General features: G+C 40.7%; 1 protein-coding gene across 1 annotated transcript; it reads right to left on the reverse strand.

The window, feature by feature from the left end:
* Positions 1-21,874: 21,874 nt before the first annotated feature.
* LOC132107625 (uncharacterized) lies at positions 21,875-23,920 on the reverse strand. The gene is made up of 5 exons (XM_059513721.1): positions 23,665-23,920; positions 22,954-23,187; positions 22,714-22,799; positions 22,434-22,538; positions 21,875-22,090 (listed from the first exon to the last, which is right to left on the reverse strand). Exons 1-5 carry the CDS (start codon positions 23,888-23,890, stop codon positions 21,875-21,877), a joined length of 867 nt encoding a protein of 288 aa, XP_059369704.1. The 5' UTR covers positions 23,891-23,920.
* Between the last annotated feature and the right edge of the window lie 2,756 nt (positions 23,921-26,676).

Consider the following 26,676-nt stretch of genomic DNA (forward strand, 5'->3'; position numbering starts at 1 on the left):
AACTGATATTTTAATATTTAATTGTAATCTTGACACACAGTCACAAGAGTCTGCAGGGATGCTGGTATGAAATTATTTCCTGCTTTATATTTTCTTCTGGAATTTTTTTTCCCCCTATATGTTTTTGTCTATCATATGATATTTTTTTACTTCCTACCCTCCAGAAGAAACTGACCCATGCAGCATCATTGACCCAAATATTAATAAGACACCATGGCACTTACAGTAAGATTGAAACTGGTTGCTCTTCACCTACTAAGTCTGAGTTATTGCTGATGTCTTGAGTGCATGCATGGACACACAGACTGTAAGAAACAGACTTCAGAGCAGAGTGTGTCAGATCTGAGAGATTCTGGGACTGTTAATGGAAGAGTTCCACAGCCAGGCAGTGACTCTGACCTTGGTGTAATCTCAGTGATCTCATGAATGATTGATAAATAAATATGAAACGTACTCGGTTACTAAACGTAACCTCGGTTCTCTCTAGAAGAGCGAACGAGTACTGCGTCTTAGCTAAGACGCTACGGGAAAAGTCTCTTTTCACGAAATACTGAAGCAAAAAATGATCCTTAATTTTGTATTTTTGTAAAGCGCATTTGCAGCAGTACACAGCCATAGGCGAGATGGCTCGTTCGCTCATTGGCTTGTTCTGCGGCAACTGCACAGCCTATCGAGCGCAGGCTGATGCAACATTAGACCTTGCAACATTAGGCTTCGCGCCCTTCTTGCCACTTCCCGCCGAAACGGGTGTGGCCCAACCTATAAAAGGAGCTCGAAAAGGCTGACTCACCTGATTTATTTCATCGCCGAAGCGAACCAGAGTGAATCGTACACACGGCAGAGAACGCAGTACTCGTTCGCTCTTCTAGAGAGAACCGAGGTTACGTTTAGTAACCGAGTACGTTCTCTTACGAGAGCTCTCTCATACTGCGTTTTAGCTAAGACGCTACGGGAACCCAATGTAAAACGCCGTGCGCGCAGGGATCACACACCAATAAACCTGAAGCAACGCCCAGGATTTACAGTGCACAGTCACCTGAGGGACTCACAGAGAGTCCAGGACAGAAAAGGGAAAAAGCCCTCCGTCCTATATCTAGCAGCATCCGTAGATGCGGCAATATGACATCACACAGCCGAGGCAAGGCCTGACCAATGTGGCAATGCGGGTCTTACGCAATACTGCCCATATAACAGTCGGCAGCGCATAGCGCTCGTGAACTCAGAATTCCCCTCAGGGCCTTGATTCGACTATACCGACAGCAGCCTTGCTTTCAAGGCGGGAACCTCCAGGTTATAGAACCTGATAAATGTAGACGGCGAGGCCCAACCTGCCGCCATACATATATCCTGCAAGGAGATCCCAGTAGACCACGCCCACGACGAGGCGACGCCTCTTGTGGAGTGTGCTCTGACGCCCAACGGGCACTGAAGGCCCCTGGAAGCGTAAGCTAACGCTATGGCGTCAACTATCCATCTGGATAGAGTCTGTCTCGAAACAGCCATTCCCTTGGAACGACCACCGAACGAGACAAACAGCTGCTCCGTCTGCCGAAAGGCAGCAGAGCGAGACACATAAGCTCTTAAAACCCTGACAGGGCAAAGAAGACTCGAGTCTCCATCCTCCCCTGACACCGGCAGGGCAGACAGGGCAATAACCTGAGCCCGAAACGGTGTGTTGAGGGATTTCGGCACATAACCGTGCCTAGGTTTGAGAATGACCCTTGAGTCATTGGGCCCAAACTCCAAGCACGACAGGCTCACCGAGAGCGCGTGCAAATCACCCACACGCTTCACAGAAGCAAGAGCCAACAAGAATACTGTCTTGAACGACAGATGCTGAAGGCTAACCGATTGGATAGGCTCAAAAGGGGGACCCTTCAAGGCCTCCAAAACCGCCGCGAGGTCTCACATAGGGACTGACAGAGGTCTGGGAGGATTCAGCCTCCTAGCTCCTCTGAGGAACCGGATGACTAAATCGTTCCTTCCTATTGACTGACCGGACGCCGTTTCAGAAAACGGCGCGATGGCCGTCACATTAACTTTGAGCGTGGATGGGGCTCTGCCCTTATCCAACAGCTCCTGTAGGAAGGAGAGGACCTCCGTCACCTCACAACTAAGGGGTGAATAACCTCGAGCTGTGCACCAGCTGGAGAACACCGACCACTTCGAGGCATACAGACGTCGTGTCGACGGAGCTCTAGCCTGAGTGATGGTATTTAGCACTCCCACTGCACCCGAGCCTTCAGCCAGAACTGCAGGGGGCGCATGCGGAGCAGGCCCAGCCGCAGAACCGGAGATGCTGAGGCCATGAGACCCAGCATCTTTTGACATTGTGTGAGAGCGACACGGTCGCGCCGCAGCGGAAAGAACTCGCTGCGCGCTGAATGCCCATCGCGCGCTGTGGTGACAGCCGCGCCGTCATGGAACATGAGTTCAGAACTATACCCAGGAACAGGATCGTCTGACTGGGGTTCAGCGAACTCTTCGCCCAATTGACACTGAGGCCGAGCTTCTCGAGGTGATCGAGTAAAACGGCCCTGTGGTCCACGAGCTCCGCTCGTGATCGGGCCAGAACCAGCCAGTCGTCCAAATAATTCAGCATTCGTATGCCTCTGAGTCTGAGAGGAGCGAGCGCTGCATCCATGCACCTCGTAAACGTACGAGGAGCTACGGACAAGACGAATGGCAGGACTGTAAACTGGTATGCCTGGCCCTCGAAGGCGAATCTCAAATATCGCCTGTGGTTTGACGCTATCTGTATTTGAAAATACGCGTTCTTCAGATCTATTGACATGAACCAGTCCCCTCTGCGAATCTGCGCGAGGAGCTTCCTGGTCGTGTGCATTTTGAAACTGCGTTTCATCAATGCCTTGTTCAGCTGTCTTAGATCCAGTATGGGCCTGAGACCCCTGTCTCTCTTGGGCACCAGAAAGTATCTGCCGTACAGCCCCCCCTCGCTTTGAGCTTGAGACACAGGCTCTACAGCCCCTTTGCTCAACAGTTTTGATATTTCGGCCCGAAGTATGTTTGCTACTTCTGTTTTGACCGTAGTTTCGACGCGCGCTGAAAAGCACGGTGGGCGTCGAGAAAACTGTAGCGAGTAGCCTCTCTTTATAATGCCTAGCACCCAATCCGAAACCCCTGGAAGCGCTGACCATGCATCTGCATGAATGGCTAAGGGCTGGATGCGAAGCGCGCTCTGTTGACTGGGCAACGGCGGCGCTCGAGTGTGCTGCGCATCTGAGGCGGGGAGCGCACTGATCACAGCGGGCAGATCGCTCTTCCTCGACCCCGTTCCGGCGCTTAACCGACTGGGGGGAGGCTGAGCGGGTCCCGTGGGACTCGATATGTCTGCGAGTAACCGTGGGCTGCATGTGTGCACATTTACCACTTTCAACTCGCTGTCTGCCTGTGCAGAATGTACGTGCACGGGCCTCGTTTTTACAGAAGCCCCGCGCCGTATGTGACATAGTGTATGTGGGCACTGGGAAGTGGGCACGTTTACTATGCGGCGCGCTCGACCGATCTGTGTCGACCTTATGTGCGCTCGCCCTGTGTGCAGGGCTGTGCTTACATGTGGAGATGGGCACTGGGTAGTGGGCATCGTCTCTGCATTTATAGCACCATCGGCCGTGGCCGGACGAGCGTGCACGGGTTTCGTTTTTACAGAAACCACATGACGCGTGTGACGTAGTAATTGTGGGCACTGAGGGGTGGGCACGCTTACTATGCAGTGTGCGCGACCGACTTGAGTCGACATTATGGGCGCAGGCCCTGTGTGCAGGGCTGTGCTTACATGTGGAGATGGGCACTGATGAGTGGGCATCGTCACAACATTTATAGTACCATCGGCCGTGGCCGGGAACACCAGAAAAAACACTCTTTTTGTGAAACATCTGGGTAGCCGTGATAACGGCTTTTGTGTGCAGGCAAGCGGGCACTCGTGCAGGCTTGCGCATTGCAGAAGGCACTGAGGCAGTCACAACTCTTGGAACTGCAACAGCGGCGCGCTTGGGTGAGAGCTCGGCCGCAGCGGAACTCGAACACCGGCGCTTTCCCAGCAGTGCTAGGATGCTTTCGGGGCTTCTGGCTTCACCGCAATCCTCTGCCGCGGCTCCCGGCGGGCGCGAGATCCACGGAGCTCGCCCAACCCTCAATGCCCGAAGCAAGCAGAGAGCACGTGTCTTCTTCCTCCGACGCGGGCCTGAGATCCACTTCCTCAGATGACGCGTCGGCAAGCAGCGGACGCTGAGCATCGGGAAGCGATGCAGGGGAGGTCGGCGAAGCGGAGGGAACCGGCGAGCTCGGCCGAGCTGGAGGCGGTTCTGGTAGGCGCTGCGAGCGGTGCTTCTTACGGCGCTGCGGCGCAGCGGATGATGCAGGCTTCGAGAAGGATGCCAGGCGAGTCCTCAGATTCACCATAGGCATTTACTCGCAATAAGGGCATCCGCCGTCAGCGAGCGCGAGTGCTGCATGGTCCTCACCCAGACAGGAGACGCAGATGACGCAATAACCTGCACGAGCCGCACGAGGGCATCTTTAAAAAGACGCAGCTCTTTTGTGAATGTGCATCGCAGGGCGAACACACACACATGATATAACAGAGCAAGGATGTAAAGGATATGGGCGCCGGATAGCGCAGCAGGAACGGCAGTGGAAGCGGCGATGCCAGCGGCTTCAGGATGGCTCGTCCTGCTGATATGCTCTTCCAGATGGCGCTTGCTTGAGATGAAAAATCAGGTGAGTCAGCCTTTTCGAGCTCCTTTTATAGGTTGGGCCACACCCGTTTTGGCGGGAAGTGGCAAGAAGGGCGCGAAGCTAATGGAAAACTAATTGGAAACTAATCTAATCTGTCTGTCTATCTGTCTGTCTGTCTCTGTCTGTCTGTCTATCTATATATAAATCAGCATATTCACAAACAGCATCCATTCTAAAAGAAGCATTGCCTTACAGACACAGGCAGATATGCCCTCTAGACAAAGGGTTACTGACTTAACAAAATTCAGCACCACTGTTGTTTTGCTTTAAGCTTAACTCTCAAACATCAGCAGTTATCTGGGGTTCTATTCCACAACAGCCCCAGACAAGTGCTTTAAAATAACTTTTGTTCCTAGACAATAGACAGCATTGAGCTGGATTGTTAGTCAATACTAATTTCAGCCCTCAGCATGTGCTCTTCCAGAAGATATTCCTCCATAGATTTTTTTTCTTTTTTCTTTCTTTATTTATTTTTATTCTTGTCCTCACTCTACATTATAAGGCTCAGAAGATAAATTACTCTTGTATCTTTAGATGTTTAGATGACCTCTCAGAAGAGAACCACTGCTGGGCAGTGTGTAACCTAAAACCTGGGCAACATTATTCCATTTCAGGCCACCGTCTGACCTCCTCCATCACTCTTTTCAATGAAACACCTCTACAGATGTAGTGTTATTATTTAAAAGGATAGTTCACCCAAAAAAAAACCTGTTCTAATTTTAACCCCCTTTACAAACCTGAAACATTTGTTTTGAATAATGTACGGTTTGCTATTTTACAAGCAATTGCAATTAATGATGGCTTTAAAGCTTAAAAAATAATGCAAAAGCATCAAAAAGTATCCTGTAAGTTGTCCAATCATGTTACAGCATATCCAGTCTTTTGATTTTTATTTCCTTAGTTCCTGGTAATATTCCCCGCACCTTCAGGATAAGCTGATTTATTGAAAACAACAAACAAATTATTTATTCAATATCTGTCAAGATTTTAAATGAATAACACCTTAGTTTGGGTTTATCATCATTTTAGAACACTTAGGATGCTTTTATGGTGCTTTTCGTCCCTTTGAAGCTTAAAAGCCTCAGTTCCTATTTAAGATTTGCACAATCCTTTTAAAAATTCTCCTTTCATGTTCAACAAAAGAAATAATGTCATATAGATCAATTAAATGATTCAGATGTGAAGGCAAAACTGTCCAAAAATTAAGAATGTGTGTAGTATGCATGCTATGTAATGTTATAATTTGCATGTGACCTATCAATGTTAGTTGCATCACTTCACTTCCATTCACAAATTTTCTCTGATGGCCTTTTGGAATAGAAAAGTGTTCATTGGATGTGTACTTCAGAATCTTGCCAGAAGACGCAGATAATCTGGGTACTTTTCAACTAATGTAATGTAAATACTGTAAATTTAGACATACAGTACTACTTTTTGACACAATTCTATTCCCCCTTCTATATAGTAGGGAAGTATGCTTGCTTTGATATGGCCATTTATTCAAACAAGGTATGACTGTCTTGGAATCATTGTGTGAGTCACTGAATCATTCTCTCAACCAATTCATTGAAACTTACTGATTAAACTGATACAGTAGTTCAAACAACAATGAATATTCTGTTCTGTTCTAATTACTCACTCTCATGAAATACCAAACCCATGAGAACTTGGTTCATCTTCGGAACTCAAATCAAGATATTTTCGATGAAATCCGAGAGCTCTCTGAACCTAGAGACAGCAAGGGTACTACCACAATCAAGGCACAGTAACGTAGTAAGGACATCATTAAAATAGTCCATGAGGCATCAGTGGTTCAACTATAATTTTATGAAGCTTCAAAAATACTTTTTGTACCTAAAGAAGAGATGTTGAATAATGTAGTTTTTTTTTTTTTTTTTTTTTTTTTTTTGCACTCTTGGATTTCATCAAATAATATTTTTATTTGTGTTCTGAAGATAAACAGATAAAAAGGTTTGAAACGATTTAAGGGCGAGTAAATGATGACAGAATGTTTATTTTTATATTTACATTTTGTCATTTAGCAGATGCTTTCATCCAAAGCGACTTACAAATGAGAAAAAATTAAAAGCAACAAAAGAGCAATGAAATGCATGTGTTACAGTATAAGAAGGCTCAGTTAGCTAAACAGTACACGTAGTTGTCAGGTTTCTGTTGTGTTTTGCTCCCCCATGTGTTTCTTCATGCCCTTATTTGGTCCTTCCTATACCTGTTCCAATGCAGTTTGATTTGTTCTAGGTGTTCCTTATTATTCGATATCTTTCTCACCTGTCTGGCCCTCGTTATTTGCCCTATTTACTTCTAGCCTATTCTGTTCTCCCTTGTCTGGAATTGTTTATCATTACAATTGCTACACGTGTTTTGCTGTTTCCTTGGACATCATTAAAGCCTGTTTATTTGAACTGGAACTCTGCATCTCCTCGTTCTGTGCTCCTCATAGTAGCGTCAAGATGAAAGTAGGAAGGTTTTTTTTAAATAAATAAATAAATAAATATATATATATATATATATATATATATATATATATATATATATATATATATATATAATAAAAAGAAATAATAAAAAGAAAACAGACAGAATAGATAAACAATAGAGCAGGCAAGTGTTAGAGGCCTTTTTTGCCTTTGTTTATTGTATAATAAAAAAATAAATAAAAAAAAGCATACAAAAAGTACAGACCTCAGTTGGAAGGAAGCACTCATCCGGTGCCTGGAGAGCCTCCGATCCCGATCCGGGACCCATCTGCCAGCAGTTCCCAAGTCAAGCCCGCCCTCCGCAACTCACCTAACCCTGCAAGCCCAAAGAATATTAATGTGGCAAGCCTGCTAGCCCCAAATCTCGGAAGGTTAGGTCTCCTGATCCCCGTTAAATCACAGGTAGGACTCCAGGCCCCGAATATAGCCTTGCAAAATTACCCAAATATTTGTTGTGCCCCTCATTATCTGCCCTATTTAGTTCTAGCCGTTTCTGTTCTCCCTTGTCTGGAATTGTTTATTACGTTTGCTACGTGTGTTTTGCTGTTTCCTTGGACATCATCAAAGCCTGTTTATTTGAATTGAACCCTGCATCTCCTCGTTCCTCCCTAGGTGCTCCTCATAGTAGCATAACATGTGACAGTAGGAATTTTTATTTTTACATTTTTATTATTTAATAAATAAAAAGAAAACAGACAGAATAATAATAGAGCAGGCTAGTGTTGGAGGCATTTTTTGCCTTTGTTAATTGTATAATAAATAAAAAGAAAACAAAAGCATACAAATAGATTAGAAAAGTTAGTGTTAGTTTTTTTTTTTAACAAACATTTAGTAAATAAATAGAATGCAAATCTAAAAGGAATATAGCTTTTTAAAGAATATAATTAGAATAGAGAGTGCTAGAGTTTGAGGGTCGAATAAAGATGGAAGAGATGTGTTTTTAGTTGATTCTTGAAGATGGCTAAGAACTCAGCTGCTCAGATTGAGTTAGCCAGGTCATTACACCAGGAAGAAACATTTAATTTAATGCCATATATTGTATGTGATCAGTTCTAGGTAGCCAGTGCAAATTGATAAACAGAGGTGTTATGTGCATTCCTTAAGACTCATTAAAAATGAATCCTGCTGCCGCTTTCTGGATTAATTTTAAAGGTTTGATAGAACTGGCTGTACGTACGGCAAAGAGCACTGCAATAGTCCAGCATGGACAGAACAAGAGCTTGAACAAGGATTGGTGAAGCATGTTCTGAAAGAAAGGGCCTGATTTTCTTGGTGTTGAATAAAGCAAATCTGCTGGACCGTGCATGTTTTAGCAATGTGGTCTGAGAAAGTCATCTATTCTGCTGAGTTATGGTTTATGTTCCTAACTGAATGGTGAAATTGTGATGAAATTATGGGTTTGACGGAACCACAAGCAGTTATGTCTTGGCAAGATTGAGTTGAAGGTGATTGTCCTTCATCCAGCAAGTAATGTCAGTTAGACAAGCTGAGATACGAGCAGCTATTGTTGGATCATCAGGATGGAATGAGAGGTGCGGTTCCTGAGATGCCCTTTACCATTGACACAAGAATCTGGTGGTTAACCATGACAAAAGCAGTGGACAGATCCAGCAAGATAAGTATTGAAGATTTGGATTTTGCTCTTGCTAGTCTTAGGACTTCAACAGCTGAGGGCATGGCAGTCTCCGTTGAATGTCCACTTCTGAAACCAGACTGGTTGCTGTCGAGGAGGTTGTTTTGTGTGAGAAAGGCAGAGACTTGGTTGATCACAGCTCAATCAAGTGTTTTTGCAATGAAAGGAAGAAGGGAAACTGGTCTGTAGTTCTCTAAAAGAGATGGATTAAGGGTGGGTTTCTTAAGTAGTGTGGCTATATGAGCCTGTATAAATGCTGAGGGAAAAAGACCATTGTGAATGGATTTGTTAATGCTGTGAGTGAGTGAAGGTACAACTGCAGGAGAAATGGCTTGAAGGAGATGAGGTGGAATAGGATCAAGCAGACAAGTAGTAGGATGATTAGAAAGGATGAGTTTGGATACTTCTATCTCAAAGATTGAAGAGAAGGATGTGAACGAGTGTATGTTTGCTGGTAAGATGTGCTTGACAGATTGTTGGGTGGAAAATGTACCCCTTGAGTAACCAGTACATGATCAGAGGAGCAATGTTGTGTATAAATAAGGTCTAGTTGATTGCCTGATTTTACAAAGTGTGGAAGTCTGCAGCTTGAGGTTTATCTAGTTGGATGTTGAATTCTCCAAGCGTGACTGAGGGTCAGAGGGTCACTGCAGTCACCCGGATCCAGTACGTATCCAGACCAGATGGTGGATCAGCACCTAGAAAGGACCTCTACTGCCCTGAAAGACAGCCGAGACCAGGACAACTAGAGCCCCAGATACAGATCCCCTGTAAAGACCTTGTCTCAGACGACCACCAGGACAAGACCACAGGAAACAGATGATTCATCTGCACAATCTGACTTTGCTGCAGCCTGGAATTGAACTACTGGTTTCGTCTGGTCAGAGGAGAACTGGCCCCCCAACTGAGCCTGGTTTTTCCCAAGGTTTTTTTCTCAATTCTGTCACCGATGGAGTTTCGGTTCCTTGCCGCTGTCGCCTCTGGCTTGCTTAGTTGGGGTCACTTCATCTACAGCGATATCGTTGACTTGATTGCAAATAAATGCACAGACACTATTTAACTGAACAGAGATGACATCACTGAATTCAATGATAAAGTGAAAAGTGAAAGTAAAGTGAAGTGACATTCAGCCAAGTATGGTGACCCATACTCGGAATTTGTGCTCTGCGTTTAACCCATCCAAAGTGCACACACACAGAGCAGTGAACACACACACACACTGTGAGCACACACCCGGAGCAGTGGGCAGCCATTTATGCTGCGGCGCCCGGGGAGCAGTTGGGGGTTCGATGCCTTGCTCAAGGGCACCTAAGTCATGTTATTGAAGGTGAACTGCCTTCAACTATCATTTTGCATTATTGACACATTGTTTTCCCAATGAATGTTGTTCAGTTGCGTTGAAGCAATGTATTTTGTATAAAGCGCTATATAAATAAAGGTGACTTGACTTGACTAGGGGAGTGCCATCTTTAGGAAAGTTTGAGAGCAGTACATCTAATTCATCCAAGAAGTTACCTTGTGGTCCTGGGGGTCAATAAACAACTACAAATTTGATTTTAAATGGTGGTTAATAGTGACTGAATGTGATTCAGATGAGCTGTTAATATTCAGAGAAGGTAAAGGAATACATTTAATAAGATATAAACAGATCAGTACCTGCACCTCTTCCAGTCAGACAGGGAGTGTGGGAAAATGAGAAAGTATTGGAGAGTGCTGCAGGAGTAGCAGTGTCCTCTTGTTTGATCCACATCTCTATGAGAGCCATAAAGTTTAGCCTTGAATGACTAGTAATAGATGTAATGAAATCTGATTTGCTTACTGCAGATTGAAAATTCCAGTAGACCAGTAGAAAAAGAATGTAGAGTATTAGCAGACATAGGCGCAGGTTGTTAGGATAGTGTTGCCTATGGTGTGATGTGTGGTTTGTGAGTGATAGTAATAGTAGGGATATGGAAACACATAGTAAGAGTTGTTCATTAAAAAACTAAAACAGAAGTGAAGCAATGTGTAGAAAAGAGAATTAATTAAAAAAAGCTTTTGTCCCTGCACGGTGGAGTCGATGGTCTTTACAGTCTTCAGTCTTCACACGAGGGCTGCCATGGTATACTAATTGGTCCGTGTGTCAAAACTGTAATTTAATTCAGCTGGACACACTTTACTGTGTATCACAATGAAGGGCGAAGCAAGCGCATGACGCTGATAAGGTATGTGATACAGTATGAGACCACTCGCGACTTTAGCATGTCTCAACACAGTAAACAAAACAAGCCTTTCCTAGCAACAACAACTGCACTAAACACTTGTGAGACAATAAATAAATACATTTATGAGCTGCTTTTAACTTAAGTGTAGTTTTAAAAGTTCTGAGTTTTAAATATTATGTGATCTTGCGATACACCTGGAGCTTAACACGCTCAAAACAGTGGAGATGATCGTGGACTTCAGGAGAAACCCCCCTGCTCTCCCCCCACTCACCATCATAAACAGCACTGTGACTGCAGTGGAGTCATTCAGGTTCCTGAAGTAGGACATTCACATTGATTCCATTGTGAAAAAGGCCCATCAGAGGTTGTACTTCCTTCGCCAGCCGCAGAAGTTTAACCTGCCAAAGGAGCTGCTGAAACAGTTCTACTCCACCATCATTAAATACATCCTCTGCACTTCAGTAACTGTCCGGTTCAGCTCAGCTTCTAAATCTGACCTCAGAAGACTACAGAGGGTAGTCTGGACTGCAGAGCGAATCATAGTTACATCCCTCCCTTCTATTCAAGAACTGTACTTATCCAGAGTGAGCAAAAGGGCTGTAAAAATCACTCTGGACCCCTCACATCCAGCACACTCCCTCTTTGAACTGTTGCCATCTGGTCGACGCTACAGAGCACTGAGCACCGGAACGACCAGACACAGGAACAGTTTCTTCCCTCAGGCAATCCATCTTATGAACAGCTGATAATAACTGTGGAACAAACTACACTATTTATATTTATATATACATACACTTATTTATCTAACACACATACTTAGTGTACACTTAAATTTTGCACATAATATACCTGTACATGCATAACTGCTTTTTGAAATATACCTGCCATACAATTGTCAACTTGTTTATTGTCATTCCTTACCTACTTATTTGTATTTTTTTGTATTTTTTATTCTTTTATTATGTGTTTTTTGTTCTGTCGCTGTCATTCTGTTGCACTGTGGAGCTTCTGTCATGTCAATGTCAATGTCAATGTCAATGTCACCTTTATTTATATAGCACTTTAAACAAAATACATTGCGTCAAAGCAACTGAACAACATTCATTAGGAAAACAGTGTCAATAATGCAAAAATGAGAGTTAAAGGCAGTTCATCATTGGATTCAGTTATGTCATCTCTGTTCAGTTAAATAGTGTCTGTGCATTTATTTGCAATCAAGTCAACGATATCGCTGTAGATGAAGTGTCCCCAACTAAGCAAGCCAAAGGCGACAGCGGCAAGGAACCGAAACTCCATCGGTGACAGAATGGAGAAAAAAACCTTGGGAGAAACCAGGCTCAGTTGGGGGGCCAGTTCTCCTCTGACCAGACGAAACCAGTAGTTCAATTCCAGACTGCAGCAAAGTCAGATTGTGCAGAAGAATCATCTGTTTCCTGTGGTCTTGTCCTGGTGCTCCTCTGAGACAAGGTCTTTACAGGGGATCTGTATCTGGGGCTCTAGTTGTCCTGGTCTCTGCTGTCTTTCAGGGCAGTAGAGGTCCTTTCTAGGTGCTGATCCACCATCTGGTCTGGATACGTACTGGATCCGGGTGACTGCAGTGACCCTCTGATCTGGACACAGACTGGATCTGGTGGCCACGGTGACCTCGGAACAAGAGAGAAACAGACAAATATTAGCGTAGATGCCATTCTTCTAATGATGTAGCAAGTACATAGGTTGTTATGGGAAGTGTTTCCGGTTCCGGTTTACCTAATTAATGCAGCCTAAAAATCCTTTAACGGATTTGGATAATAAAAGCATATTAGTATGTTATGTGTATGCCAGGTTAAAGAGATGGGTCTTTAATCTAGATTTAAACTGCAAGAGTGTGTCTGCCTCCCGAACAATGTTAGGTAGGTTATTCCAGAGTTTGGGCGCCAAATAGGAAAAGGATCTGCCGCCTGCAGTTGATTTTGATATTCTAGGTATTATCAAATTGCCTGAGTTTTGAGAACGTAGCGGACGTAGAGGATTATAATGTAAAAGGAGCTCATTCAAATACTGAGGTGCTAAACCATTCAGGGCTTTATAAGTAATAAGCAATATTTTAAAATCTATGCGATAAAATGAAAACAAATTCCTCGTATGTGTAAACATACCTGGCTATAAAGCTCATTCATTCATTCATTCATTCATTCATCTAGGACCTTTATATATTGTGTGCCATTGTAAAGACTAAGTAAAGTGGCATGTGGCCAAGTATGGTGACCCATACTCTGAATTTGTGCTCTGCATTAAACCCATCCAAGTGCACACACAAAGCAGTGAACACACACACACACACACACACACAGACACACACACCGTAAACACCCCTCCGGAGCAGTGGGCAGCCATATGCTGCAGTGCCCAAAGAGCAGTTGGGAGTTCAGTGTCTTGCTCAAGGGTCTCACCTCAGTCGTGGTATTGAGGGTGGAAGAGAGTGCTTTACATTCAATCCCTCCCAGACATGAGACTCGAACCTGCACACTTCAGGTTACATGTTCTACTCTCTATCCATTATGCCACGACTGCTATCAACTGCTATTCACAGCCTTGTTTTCATCTGTATTAAATTCATTTTGATTTCTAACCTGATAAAGTCTATGGATTGCAGAACACATTTTATGTGGACAGTATTTTTTTAGCCTACTGTTAAACATTTCATATTCCAGCTGGTTGGTGAGACATACAGTTAGAAGGTTTAAACAAACTCTCATCGATTAAAAAAAAACTGAGGTAATAAACTGTTCAGAAAAACTGGGAATTGTTTATTTAATAACTGTGCACAGTTTACAGTGTAACAGAGTTTTAATTACAATGGTGGTATGTAAACAGATAGCTCCAGCGACCTATAATTGCAATTTCTTTTTTTATACAAGTGAACCTTGGATGAGAATTCTACAGGTGCCCCTGGCTAAATGTTTTGATTTTGGCTCTTACTACACAGCAACATGTATTTTGCTTAGAGATTGATAAGTCCTCAAATTAGCTGAACAGTTGATTCAAGGTGATAGCTGCAATGGAGACTAGCACACACTGACCTCTCTTTTACCAAAACTGTCTGCCCTGGTATTCTGCTAAAACACTCCCTTTTTGTTTCTGCTACCTCTCCTCTGTCCTTCTTCTGGGCTTATTACAAATGAGCATGACAGCCGCAAAGAAAATGGGCCCATCAGTTAGCGACTCCAGAGTGTAGATATGATGGATGATGAGAAAGTTCCCCTCTAAACTTGGAGGTTTGACCTTGTTGCCAGTAATGTTACACATACCCTGCCCTTTTACAGATAAAGTCACAACTCATCAAAATAGAGATCCAGATGGATAGAGCAAAATCAATCCTAGAGATTCTGTGCTCAGCCAAGGACACAACAATACAGTAAATTCAAAAGGAAAGCGATTACATGGAAACCACTTAGAGCATTTTGTTTTACTGTATTTCACCACATGAAGGTCTAAAAAAATTGGAAGTCTTCAGATCTACACTGTCTTCAGAAGCTACAAGAACAGTCAATGGCCCTGTTTACATACCTCACAAATATGGTGCTGTTGTGTTTTGATGAATGCGTGACTTTTTTTTCTCAAGGTCCCACAGATAGTAGGATATCTTTGCGGGGAACTTCTTCCCTAAAATGCAAAGTCAGCTCTATATTTTAATGTACTGTATAAAGACCCATTTGTACTGTGTTAGAAAAAGTGATATAAAGATGTTGTTTGCATTATTAAATGTCTGCTGCTTGAACATGTTTTCTATTAAACTGATTTAAAATAGCTTTATTTTCCCAAATTCCCACTGTGTAATACTACATATACTGTGTGTTATTCATTATTATGACTGTGTTATGTATATTTAATCATATATACTTAATAACAGTGCTTTAAGTGGGCCGGTACGCACCGGTACTCAGTACCGCCACTTCCAAATATAGCTCTTGAGAGTACCGCCACCTCTCCATGCGCCCAGAACGTGCTTTTATCGTACCGGTACGCTCATTTGGAAATCTGTTTTAATAGAGTTTTTAATCTTTTGCCTGCGCTGCCGCTTTTCAGGGCGCCTTTCACAATGCAAGCTTCCCAATTCATCCCACTGAGAGCAGAGACTACATTACCCATACACCCTTGAGTTTTACAAGTGAAAAGCACATGCGTTGCTTTTGCCACTGTCAGTAACAACTCAACGTGGCCGGGGAGGTTGAATGAAACACACACACTCGGCTCGGTAAAAAAAAAATCAAATACAATGAACAACACTTAATATGAAACCTGACCTGAAATAACCTAAAAAATCAATTGGGGCTAAAACAGTTCCATAAATGATTCATACAAGTTCATACAAGTTTCTGAGTTTTTTTTTCCAATAGTGGCTATTCATGATGTAGATGAGGGTGGAACTCCTTATATGGTAATATCTCCTGGAAAAACATGCCTGTGCACACTGACCAGAGCGAGATTGCGTCATCAACGAGCTTCATCCGGCGGCAGCGCTGCACGCACGGGACTTGCTCGGGAAGAATGTCTCCAAAGAAGTGTGTTTTTGGTTGTAAGGGAAAGATAACTTTGTTCAGCTTCCTAAATAGCCCAGTGTTATGTAAACAGTGGATACAGTTTGTTTATCCGGGGAAGCAAAAAAGTGTGTTTGTTGATGAACGTTTTATAGACAAGGCCCAGTTCAACACTTTATTTGCACATCGTTTGATATTGAAATATGTAGTGGTCCCAGCTATGAATGATCCCGGTCATGATTCAGAACTGCAGACAGTAAGTGAAACGTCATCAAATGTCTGTTTTGTTGACATTCGGCGGCTCAAGTGCTTATCATTCTGCCCACAGCACGCCCCCGGAAGCTCGCCCTTGTATCTTTCTTTTAGAAATATGATAAAACCAAAGATATTTGGAGATATGAAGGATGCAGGTGAGTGTGACTTCAAGTACAACATGTTCCTGGATCAACATCCTTGTTGATCCTGGAAGAACATTCCAATCAGAAATGAGATATAACTTTTCAGGAAATATCTGTTTTAGGCTTAAAATCAGGGTTAGGTGCTTCTACACCCTTGTTAATCAGCTATCATTTCACACTGATTTTAGGAATAAATTTGGGGTAGGGATTGGGTTAAGTAACTCAGGATCTTCAAAATACTGTATGTTGATCCAGGAACATGTCTTACTTGGCAAAATCACGGCGACCAAGGATGCAATATTACTCTATAGGTACTCAAGATTAACATGAGATTGAGTGAAACAGTGTATGTGTTGCACCTTTAAGCAGCTATTAATGCCGATCATGGATCAAATCGATCCACCATGGCAAACAGTCAATATGTTTGAGCTGTTTAATGCATTTTAGACATTGTGTTTTCCTCAGTGCATAACTGATATGTCACACATTTAATCTGTAAATAGTAATGCAAATATAATTAATGCAAATATATCCATTTTGCTGAATGCAATAATTCAAAATTAAACAATTATTTTTTGCCTCAAGTCAAAAATAAGTCAAATATGCATTTTGTTAAAATTTTTGTTGTTGGACATTAAATGTGCCTTTTCGTCGATTTTAAACCTATATGTAAGTGTATTTTCATGATAGCACGAACTGTAAAGGGACTATTGCAATGGGTAAATAAAATGTAAAACAGTCCTAATTACTAATCTGGGATGAGTTCATGTGCGTTTCCTATAAAATGTATTAGTTTAATTTAACTTTTAGTTTAATGATTTCAAAGCTTTAAAGAGCAATGCTAGATTGTAATGTTCTAATGTTCTGCTATCTGTTCTGATAACTTGCTAAAGGCTGCATAGCTATAGTATGTGAGAGAGTCAGTGGTAATATATTTGAATTCCTATTGTTCAGAGTTAGAGGAGTTTAGCTTAACCTGACAGTTAGCCTACCCTGAACCAGGTTAGTTTCCCAGCATAAGTTGCCACAGAGGTTGATCTATGTTAAATTTGCTTTATGGAACCAAATCATTAGACAGTGAGTCAACTGAAATACGCCTGGCCTATTTGGTTAACTTGTTTTATGAAACAGGCTATGAGGCATTAAAAGTCAGAAGACACATAACTTAATTTATGATTTGCTGTCTGTCTGAAGCAAAGAAATAAATGTGATAATTTTTTTCTTCCATTGCATTGAATAGCATTGTGTTTAACTGAATCGAAATCAAATCGCACTCCATAGTAATGGGGTAAATCGCATCTCATTGCTAGCTGCTTCATATGTATCTTAATTGTATCGTATCGTTGGTTATACCTCAGTAATAGAGATGCACATCTCTATTGTAAATACTGTATGTTGGCTTATGCATTCAAAATAACAGAGACCCTTGCCTTCAACAAACAATGAAATATAGTCCCAGATTTCTGTGATGTTTTCACAGGATTCTGACATAAATTAGATAAATGTTTATACCAGGTGTTTATACCAATTTATTTTGCCAACCACTTGAGCAACTGAGCGCCCATGAGTAAAGAGGGCGGCCCTGAGTTCTTATACTATTGGGGGTGCAACTGTCAGTGAGATGAGCAGGTTTACTCCAGGCACTCAACACATTCTCACTCTAGTCACAATTCTCACAAGCCAGGGGTTAAGTGACCCAGTAAGAGGTGGCAACAACTTGGTTAATCTAAAAAAAAATGTGTAGGATCTGTACTGTATGTGCGCTGTGTATTAACATCCTGTCTGGTTAAAGCTGCTCATATGGTGTAATGACAGTGTAATAATTTACTTGCTTATACGGTTATATGAAAAATACTCTTTACAAGCTTTTTTGATGCAGGAGATTCCATGTAAAAGCTCTCCATGAGACATCTCGTTTATTATTCATCATGTAAATGTACACTGTCATTGCCAGTGAACCGTTGAACAGCAGTAATAGCCATCATCTGATCTATTATTCATAATCAGCAATTTGCATAAGCAGCACTACGGTCTCCCAGATGACTATGTTAAAGCTTCGGTCAGGTGATCCTGATAGAGGTGCTAACTCTACGGCTCTTTCGCAAATATTAAAGGAGCACTAGGGCGGATGCGCCAGTGCTCAATGACTAGCTTTTGATTTTTGCTGCAGTTCATTTGTTTTATCACCCGCCGACACCTCCTGTATTTGAATAAGCGACTAAGCTTTGTCACTGCTGGAGGCTGTGTGTTTCCTCATTGATGGCTGTAGTGATCAGAATTACAACAAAAACAAGCAGAGTAGTTCAGGGATTCATTCGGTCATTCTCAGGTCAGTGTTCTTCCCTTTTATATGTTCTGCAGATATATTACTGAAAGAACTCATGATATTTCTTTCCTAAGTTGGCATATTTCCAACAGAAACAGGAAGTTGGGGTGGGACATACAGTATCATAAAACAATCACCTCTAGGCCTGCAAAACAAAACCTGACCCACAGTAATTCAAAACTAGACCAATACTAGCTTAATAGTACTTTTCCCACAGTTTTTTTTTTTTTTTTTTTTACAGTTCCCTTCTGTAAATATAGCATTCTGGCAGGAGGGGAGAGATTGCTTTAGCCCCCGGACTAGACAACCAGCAGCCACAGTGTAAATGTAGAATAATTCCAATGTAAAACCATGGAGTTGGCAACCTTGATAGTCTCATCCCAATAGGAGGCTGCTCATATCTCCCTGGTTTCTTGGGATTATTATTATTTTTTTAACTGGCTCTTGGATTGTAGAAAATAAGCTCTGTGTCCAATAAAAGTATATGATCCTTACTTATTTTATTCATCATGATACTCTTCAGAAGAGTACAACTTGAAGTTTATAAGCCTAAATTCAATCGGCAGAAGTAAAAACTACAAATAGGCTATTAACCAACTTATACCGCAGTCACATGTCTTCAATGTTATCAACATTAAGCTTCTGACAGCACTTTTCATTTTTATTTAAAAACAGAAAGTTTGAGTTCGAATTGTTTCTAAAAGTGGACTAATAATAAATGTATCTGTTCAGCTTGATAACATTTCATACCTTTGACAATCTCTGTAATCACAATTCCTTGTGTGTTTTATCTCGTAGAATAAAACATGAACATTTCTTGGGTTTGAGTTAACTGCAGAACTTATTTCCAGCATTTAACCAAAAACCCACTCAACCCCTCTACAGAATTCCATAGGCTTCAAAAATGAAACATTTGCTGATTACTATTGCTAGTCAGTTGCAGGCGGTATTAAAGGCAGGGTAGGTAAAAAAAAATGTATAAAAAACTTTTTTTCCAAATTTGTTTAATCTTTATTTATATATCAATACATAATTAAAATGTAAGTACTCTGAAAAAGAAAGTACAAAAATTGAGTGTCTATAGACCTCTAACGACTGTTTTAAAGACAGCTCATTATTTCCATTCACTCCACCCCCTCCCTTCTGGGCTCCTTCCAAAGCCACGCCCCCAAAACACATGAACGCGCGACTCCGACCACTGAGCTGGAAGACGCATTATTTACCTGAGACAAGTGGAGAAGAAGGAGCACAGTGCATGTAGTGACATCATGTCAGAATCACATGTAATAAAAATAACTTTATAATTATGATATCATGCCAATTATATTAGTACTCACTATCAAGCTAGCATATTGATATTGGTAAAGTTTAAAATATATATTTTTTGATTCGCTAACAGGCTAGTTATCTATAAGGCAAAGCTAAAAACAGGTTGCATGATACACGTTTTTCCATTACCATCATTTACACTGTGATGAAGATGAATTTCGTGTAAGATTCATTACATATACGTTGTTCTGCATGTAAGAGTTTCCATGATGAAAGCATTGTTGACTCTGATGAGGACTACACTCCAGAGACAAGTACCGCATTGTCAGCTCGAGGACAGGTCCGGGGTCGAGGGCGAAGCAGATGAGGTCGTGCAAGAGGCCGTGCAACTAGGGTCCGAGGAAGTAGAGGCCGAGGACGGGGTGGTCGAAGTGCAGGGCAAGGAGCACTTCTTGGACAAGAGGACCTGCGTCGAGTTTTGGATCTTCAAGCTCAAACAAGGGCATGTGAACAGGTATATATGATCTGGAGTGTAATGTGCACACAAGTCATCTCAGAGAACACGAAGCTATATAAAAATAAAATAAAAAATTTAATCATGTTGACAAATGTTCTGTGTAATCACACCAATATTTAAATTTTTTTATATAATTTGTAATTATATATTCCATTGCAGGCCAGAATTCGAGGACTGAGCCTGGAACAAGCACATCAAGTCCTGGAGCTCTGCCTGACGCGTGACCCAAGTCTTATGTTTGATGTTCTGGAAAGGATGTCAGAAAATGCTCCTCCACCAGGCCCTCTTGTGTCAGGGCAACCCGCTTGGTGTGTCTGCCAGCGGTGCAGAGGAATGGCCACATTTGTAGAACAAAAGTGCTGTGGACAACATCCCGATTATTGTATTTCCATACTGCCACACATGGAAGCCTACATTTTGGAAGAGGGTGTTCTGCGCCTTGCCAGACGTATCTGGAATGACATTCGTGCATTGACTAATAATCCAGAACCAGGACAGAGTAATAGACAGTTTCGTCATGCAGCATACAGGCAATTTGTAGTGTGGCAGTATGGAGCATTGGGACAGGGTCACAGAGTCGTGATACCAAGTTGCTGCGTCTGGAAGATACGCGATCGTTATCCTGATCCACTGCAACAGTACAGAGGTTTTATTCCTAGTAGAGTCTAAGAGTCTGGAGAACTGTCCATCTATTGTGTGGATGAATACATATACATAGTTTCTGTGTTTTACATTCTACAATATTACAATTATTTTTTTTTGTGTGGTATACTATTTTCTTTGTTTATTTTTAAATAAAAAAAAATTACTGAAAATGATAAATTAATTCTTTACACTTGCAATAGAAACCACATTTGATTACATAACTAAATGTATGTATTATTTCTGCAATAAGGACAACCAAATGTAGAATGTCACTTTTTTATTTCTGTATTACTAAAGCTAGAAACTATAATCACAAATATAAAAACATTAGCACAATCAACAATAACACATATAAGACATTGGGTTTCCAGAGGTATCTTGACTGGTAGATGGGTCAGACTTGGGACGTAGCATCACATCAGCTATGGTCCTGTGGAGATTATTCATTGTTTCGGCAGCGATTGACCTATACAAAGAATATAATAATTATCTCTCTGACATGATTACCACATTTCAAAAACAAACACATTACTGTTAAATATTATAACGTTATATATATAATCTATTATGGGAGAAGAGTTTTATTTGATTGTGTGTTTATCTTGGCCATAAATGATCGTTATTCTACACCTTTTTTTTTTTTTTACTTAGTTTGCCAAAATCATATTTACTACTACATTTGTCTTGGATGATAAAGTCACCGACGTGATATTTGGATTGTATCATGACTTTTATATAACCACTTTAGATTATAATAACAGTTTATGAGTTTGATATGTTACAGTTAAAATTGTGTAATATGTATTGTTGAAATTTAAATTCACATGAAATTTTTTTTTCAATAAATCCATATAGCTCATAAAATAGCTGGTACTACTAGAGGTACCAGTATTTAAAGAACTCACCTAACCCTCTGCTGACTTGAATTTGCAATAGCTCCTGTGTTGATGGAGCAGGTGCACCAGACAGTACGCCATGTTGACGGGGATCATCAGGTCATCAATACATACAATATATATTTTTTTATAATAATCTTGTTCCTGTAATATCGACGTCAATTACAGTAAAATGTCTTTCACACAGTTGATTTGACCATTTACAATATAGAGCTATATAAAGTTGCTTATGTACCTGAAATTCAGATACTTGGGGACGACCTTCAGCCAGCGTTCATCGAGAATAATTTCAGCCAGCCTCTCATGTGCCACTGAACCACTCTCAATCAATTCTTTATCTCTGTCGTCCAGCAAGGGGCCATGTTTACACTCACCAAGAGCCCACGTGTGTTCTCCTGTGACATGGTGCAAGACTCCCACCCACATGTCCTGTGGTAAAACATTTACAAACTGATTTCAAATTCTAATTGCATAAACAAGTCACAACAAGATTTTACACAAACAGCATAAAAACATGTAATTTTTAGATTTAAAAAGTGATAGACTAAAGCATTATAAATGTAATTGAATGCCAAAAGTAATAACAAATACACATAATATGTCACAACATTTGTAAAATAAATACCCACTATATCAGTTATTTCATTTTTAAACCTATAAACCAAAACGGGTGATTATATAAGTTAGTTTAGTTTATGAAAAGAGATGCTTCAATTTCTTCTCTTTCTAAATATTGAAAATGAAAAAATATATCAAAGAAGAAAATACTCACAATAAACTCTTCATAGGTATCTGCCGTCTTACAGCAGTACCAGAAGTGATTGCAGATGTCTTTATTCCACATCTGGAGAATGGCACACCCCTTTTGCTGCCCTGCCTGGATGCATAAACAATTATTCTTTTGTGTTAGGTAAACTATGATTATGTCAACAGGATTAAAGATACAATAATATATGTAAAAAATAAATAAAAAGGTATGGAAGGGTGCTGTTATGTAAGTTTTTATTGTGATCAGACGAAATTGATTACTGATGCGGATTTATTATACTTACTGCATGAATTTTTTTGCTCAGGTTTTTGGACCCATGCCAGATGTCCAGAGTGTGGTAGACTCCGCTGTCTCTGTATTTCCCTTTGTCTGGAGGACAAAAGCTAGGAATTTAATGCATACTCACCCAAAATAACCCAAAACAATATCATGTCATAATCAGAGTGATGTATTTTGTCTGTAATGAGTGCAGAAATTTGGGGTGCTTTACAAAAACCATAGAGACTATAGTAAAGATGCTTACTGAAGAGAGCTGATATTTGAGAATGAGCATCAGTACAAATTTCAGTCAAGTTTATTTCTTTGCGGAGTGCCTCGAAGGTCTGTTGAAAGGCCTCTTTCTCCATTACAACAGAGTTCCTCATGGTCTCCCTCTTGTCGATGTTGACCATACTGATTATATGTTTAGTTTCATTTTCCATTGTTGAATATGTGCAATACTGTGCACAGAATCCAGGACTGTCCATCCGAGCATCACCTTTTATAAGGGAAAGCAAAAGAGCTAAATACTGTTCAACAATGACATACTCATTTTATACATACAGTATATAACTGCATAAAATCACTGGGCAACCGTAGATGAGATTAGCTCTGTATAAGGCCGGTATATTCTACTAATGGAAGATTTTGTAAAACAAACAACACAAACATTTATACATCAAATTGTCTGTTTCCATTTTACCAAGTGATGTTTAGTTACTGGTATTTCACCTATAGTGGGGTTGTCACCTTGACAGTGGTGCTGATTGTCGTTGACCCACACTGCCATCCTTTGAGTCAATAGGGTCACATGAGGCAAGGTGTAAAAAGAGGGTTATACATACAAATCAGAGGATCACATTCTATGTGGTTTAGCCATCATTCACACCTTGCCTCTTGTAAATGCATCTTTTGAAATATTCTGTACTCTCTTTTAATAGATATCCTGTTTATTTGTGTGTGTATGTGAATTTACTTAAGGCCACAATAGGCCCTTTGGACTGTATTTGGGCAAGGATTTCAGCTCTCTTCTCCTTCCAGAATTCCTTTATGGTATCCACACAGTATGAGTCTTGTATTCGGAAAAAAGATGACTTCTCCACCATCCCCATATTCATAAATTTAAAGAGAAGAGAAATCTTGGCATAGTTGTTGCCAGACAGCAGTATGTTACACGCCAACATAACGTCCCCAGCAAGCATTCCATATTTAAAATTGGGCTGTGAAGACCATTTCCAAACAGTGTGACCATTACAACATATCTGAAAAAGTAAGACAATTAAAAATATATATTTAACCTATATTACACATCAAAAACATTTTAAATTGTTCAAAACATGTTATCAATACAGTCACACAAAGTTCAGATATGAATATACAAATATGTGGCATATAGTCATCATCATCACTGTCATCATAGTCTGTATCTATTTCCTTTGTTTCGTCTTCTTCAAATGATGACACAGACTTTGTCTCCATATCAGGACACCAGGTGTCATCTTCCCACTCGATACTATGTAATAAAATTGGAAAATTATATTCAATCTAACAATATAATTTAAAACATCTATTCAGTCAACACAACAACTTACATTGAGTTTTTAATGTTGTTAAATTCATCTTCACTGATGACATCCAGATCCAGTGATGACATACTAAAGAGAGATAAAAAAGAAGATTTTATGTCACCATCACTGGTTGAAGTAATGATGGAGACAATAACTATAAAGTGAAGTTTGATAAAAAAATGTATACAAATGTCTCACTAATCAATACCTTGCATCTAATTCCTGAATGTTTTTATCCTGTACGCTGCTACTATCCAACTCTTCAACTCCAGGGACTGAGAAGTCATCATCTCTGGAAAAATGACAATAAAAACTAGGGATGCACCGAATATTCGGCCACCGAAAATTTTCGGCCGAAAATGGCCAAAAAGTGCATTTTCGGTTTTCGGCCGAAACACTTTTATTACCGAAACAACACGGCCGAAATGTTATGATGACGCAAACAGAAACCGCGACCTGCACGTGCACCTGCATAGCGCAGACCACGAGCTCCCCGCGTCATTCACTTCACACCAGTGGGTCTTAATAGAGAACATTCTCTCTATTCTTATTCCTTTATTCGCAGTACTAAAGCGTCTCCTAACAAAGAGATTGAGACGGACCACGAAGTGAAAACAAAGAAAAGTACAGTCTTATAGAGTCTGTTAGCACACGTCTCACTGAGATCTTTTCGGATCCTCCGCACTTCATCGCGAATGTGCTTGATCCGCGTTATAAAGACCATTACTTGGACGCGGAAATATGGCAGAGCACACGAGAAATGCTCCAGGCCGCGCTGGATGCGGAGAACCCGCGTGGAGACGGAGAAGCGCCAAGCGCAGAAGACTGAGATCAGAGCGCAAAAAAAAAGAGACTCGTCTCTGCATATATAATACACACACATATATATATACATGCATAATATCAGATTGTAGCCATATTTCTGCTAGATTTTTTGCTAGATTTCTGCTTTAATTTGATAAAAATGTTTATTTATGCCCTGGCCCTATTTAAATACACTCTCTCAAATATTTCTCAAATGTCAGGCAGATGACAAGCTCAACTGCTCAACAGCTAGATGGTTATCTGTCTGAAGTCCCCATCCCCAGAAGTGATAACAGTCTTGCCTACTGGAGAAGTAATGCACTTTCTAGTACTACAGAGAAAAATTTCAAATGCTCTTCACCTAAATGCACTTTTTATGAGAGAACAGTTAATTTTAAAACCTTTCTGCAGGCCAGTAGGCCTGTACATTATTATTTAATATACAGATGAGTGGGATTAAATTTTAGTTTGAATTTTATTTTATACTGTGCATTGTTGCAATGTGCTTAATAAATATTTGCATAATTTGTAATTGTGCATTTTTATGTTTTTTTATAATTTATGTAATTGTAATTATCTTTGAAACTTTAATATTAATTTATGCAATTGCAATGTTTTAATTTTAGTAAAGTTAGTACACGGTCATAGCAATAAATGCAATGGTACTAATAATTGGGATAATTTCTTTCGGTGTTTCGGTTTCGGTTTTCGGCCTTGGTTTTCTCTTTTTCGGTTTTCGGTTTCGGCCAAGAATTTTCATTTCGGTGCATCCCTAATAAAAACTGATAAACATGTTGATTGTTATAAAAACTGTCACTCGTTCACTGAACGACACAACATACAAGTCTCACCGGTCAGAAAGCGACTCAGAGACAATAGTGGATACAGGTGGTGGTGGCATTGTAAATCCACTTTTCGATGGTGTGGACGTTGATATGTCTTTCTCATAACTAAAAAAAAAAAAAAAAATCAACACAACAATTACATCACATTTATAAAATGTCTTGATTACAGATAAACAGAGTAACATACACTCAAATATCAACTCACAACTGCATTGCAGACACAAAATAATAACACACACATACAACAAAGTGTGTAGGACACACACAGATACAAGATAAAGACATCAGTAAACATAGGTAGAGAATATAAAAACAAAAGCGAAAAAAACGTGCAGGTAAACTTACAGGTGAACGAGGTAAAAAGAGTTAGACAGAGGGTAAATATAGTTCTAAGAAAAGTTCCTAGATGCGGAGTAACGTTAGGCCTACTATCTGTTAAACATGCATTTAGTTATCTAAAGCAAAATTATGCACAATTCAACACTACAGCTATCATCTTGAGCTAGGCCTATAGATTATTTATCGTCTCTACTACGGCTCGCTAAGTAATGTTATGTTAGCTATATTACGCAGCTACGTGTGCTAATGACACATGCTTCATGAAAAAATAAACAAAAAAAATATGTATGATCAAAATACAAAAAGAAAGATTTACCTGTCCAGCAGAAATAAAGCCATCAAGGAGTCACTTTTCAGCCCCTTGAGTTCCCTCAGTTCTCGCCATCGCTGGAAAGCCACGCCGATGTTAATTCGCGTTTTATTTCTTTGTTT

Source organism: Carassius carassius, chromosome 28 (assembly GCF_963082965.1).
Source record: "Carassius carassius chromosome 28, fCarCar2.1, whole genome shotgun sequence".
Classification (NCBI taxonomy): Eukaryota; Metazoa; Chordata; class Actinopteri; order Cypriniformes; family Cyprinidae; genus Carassius; species Carassius carassius.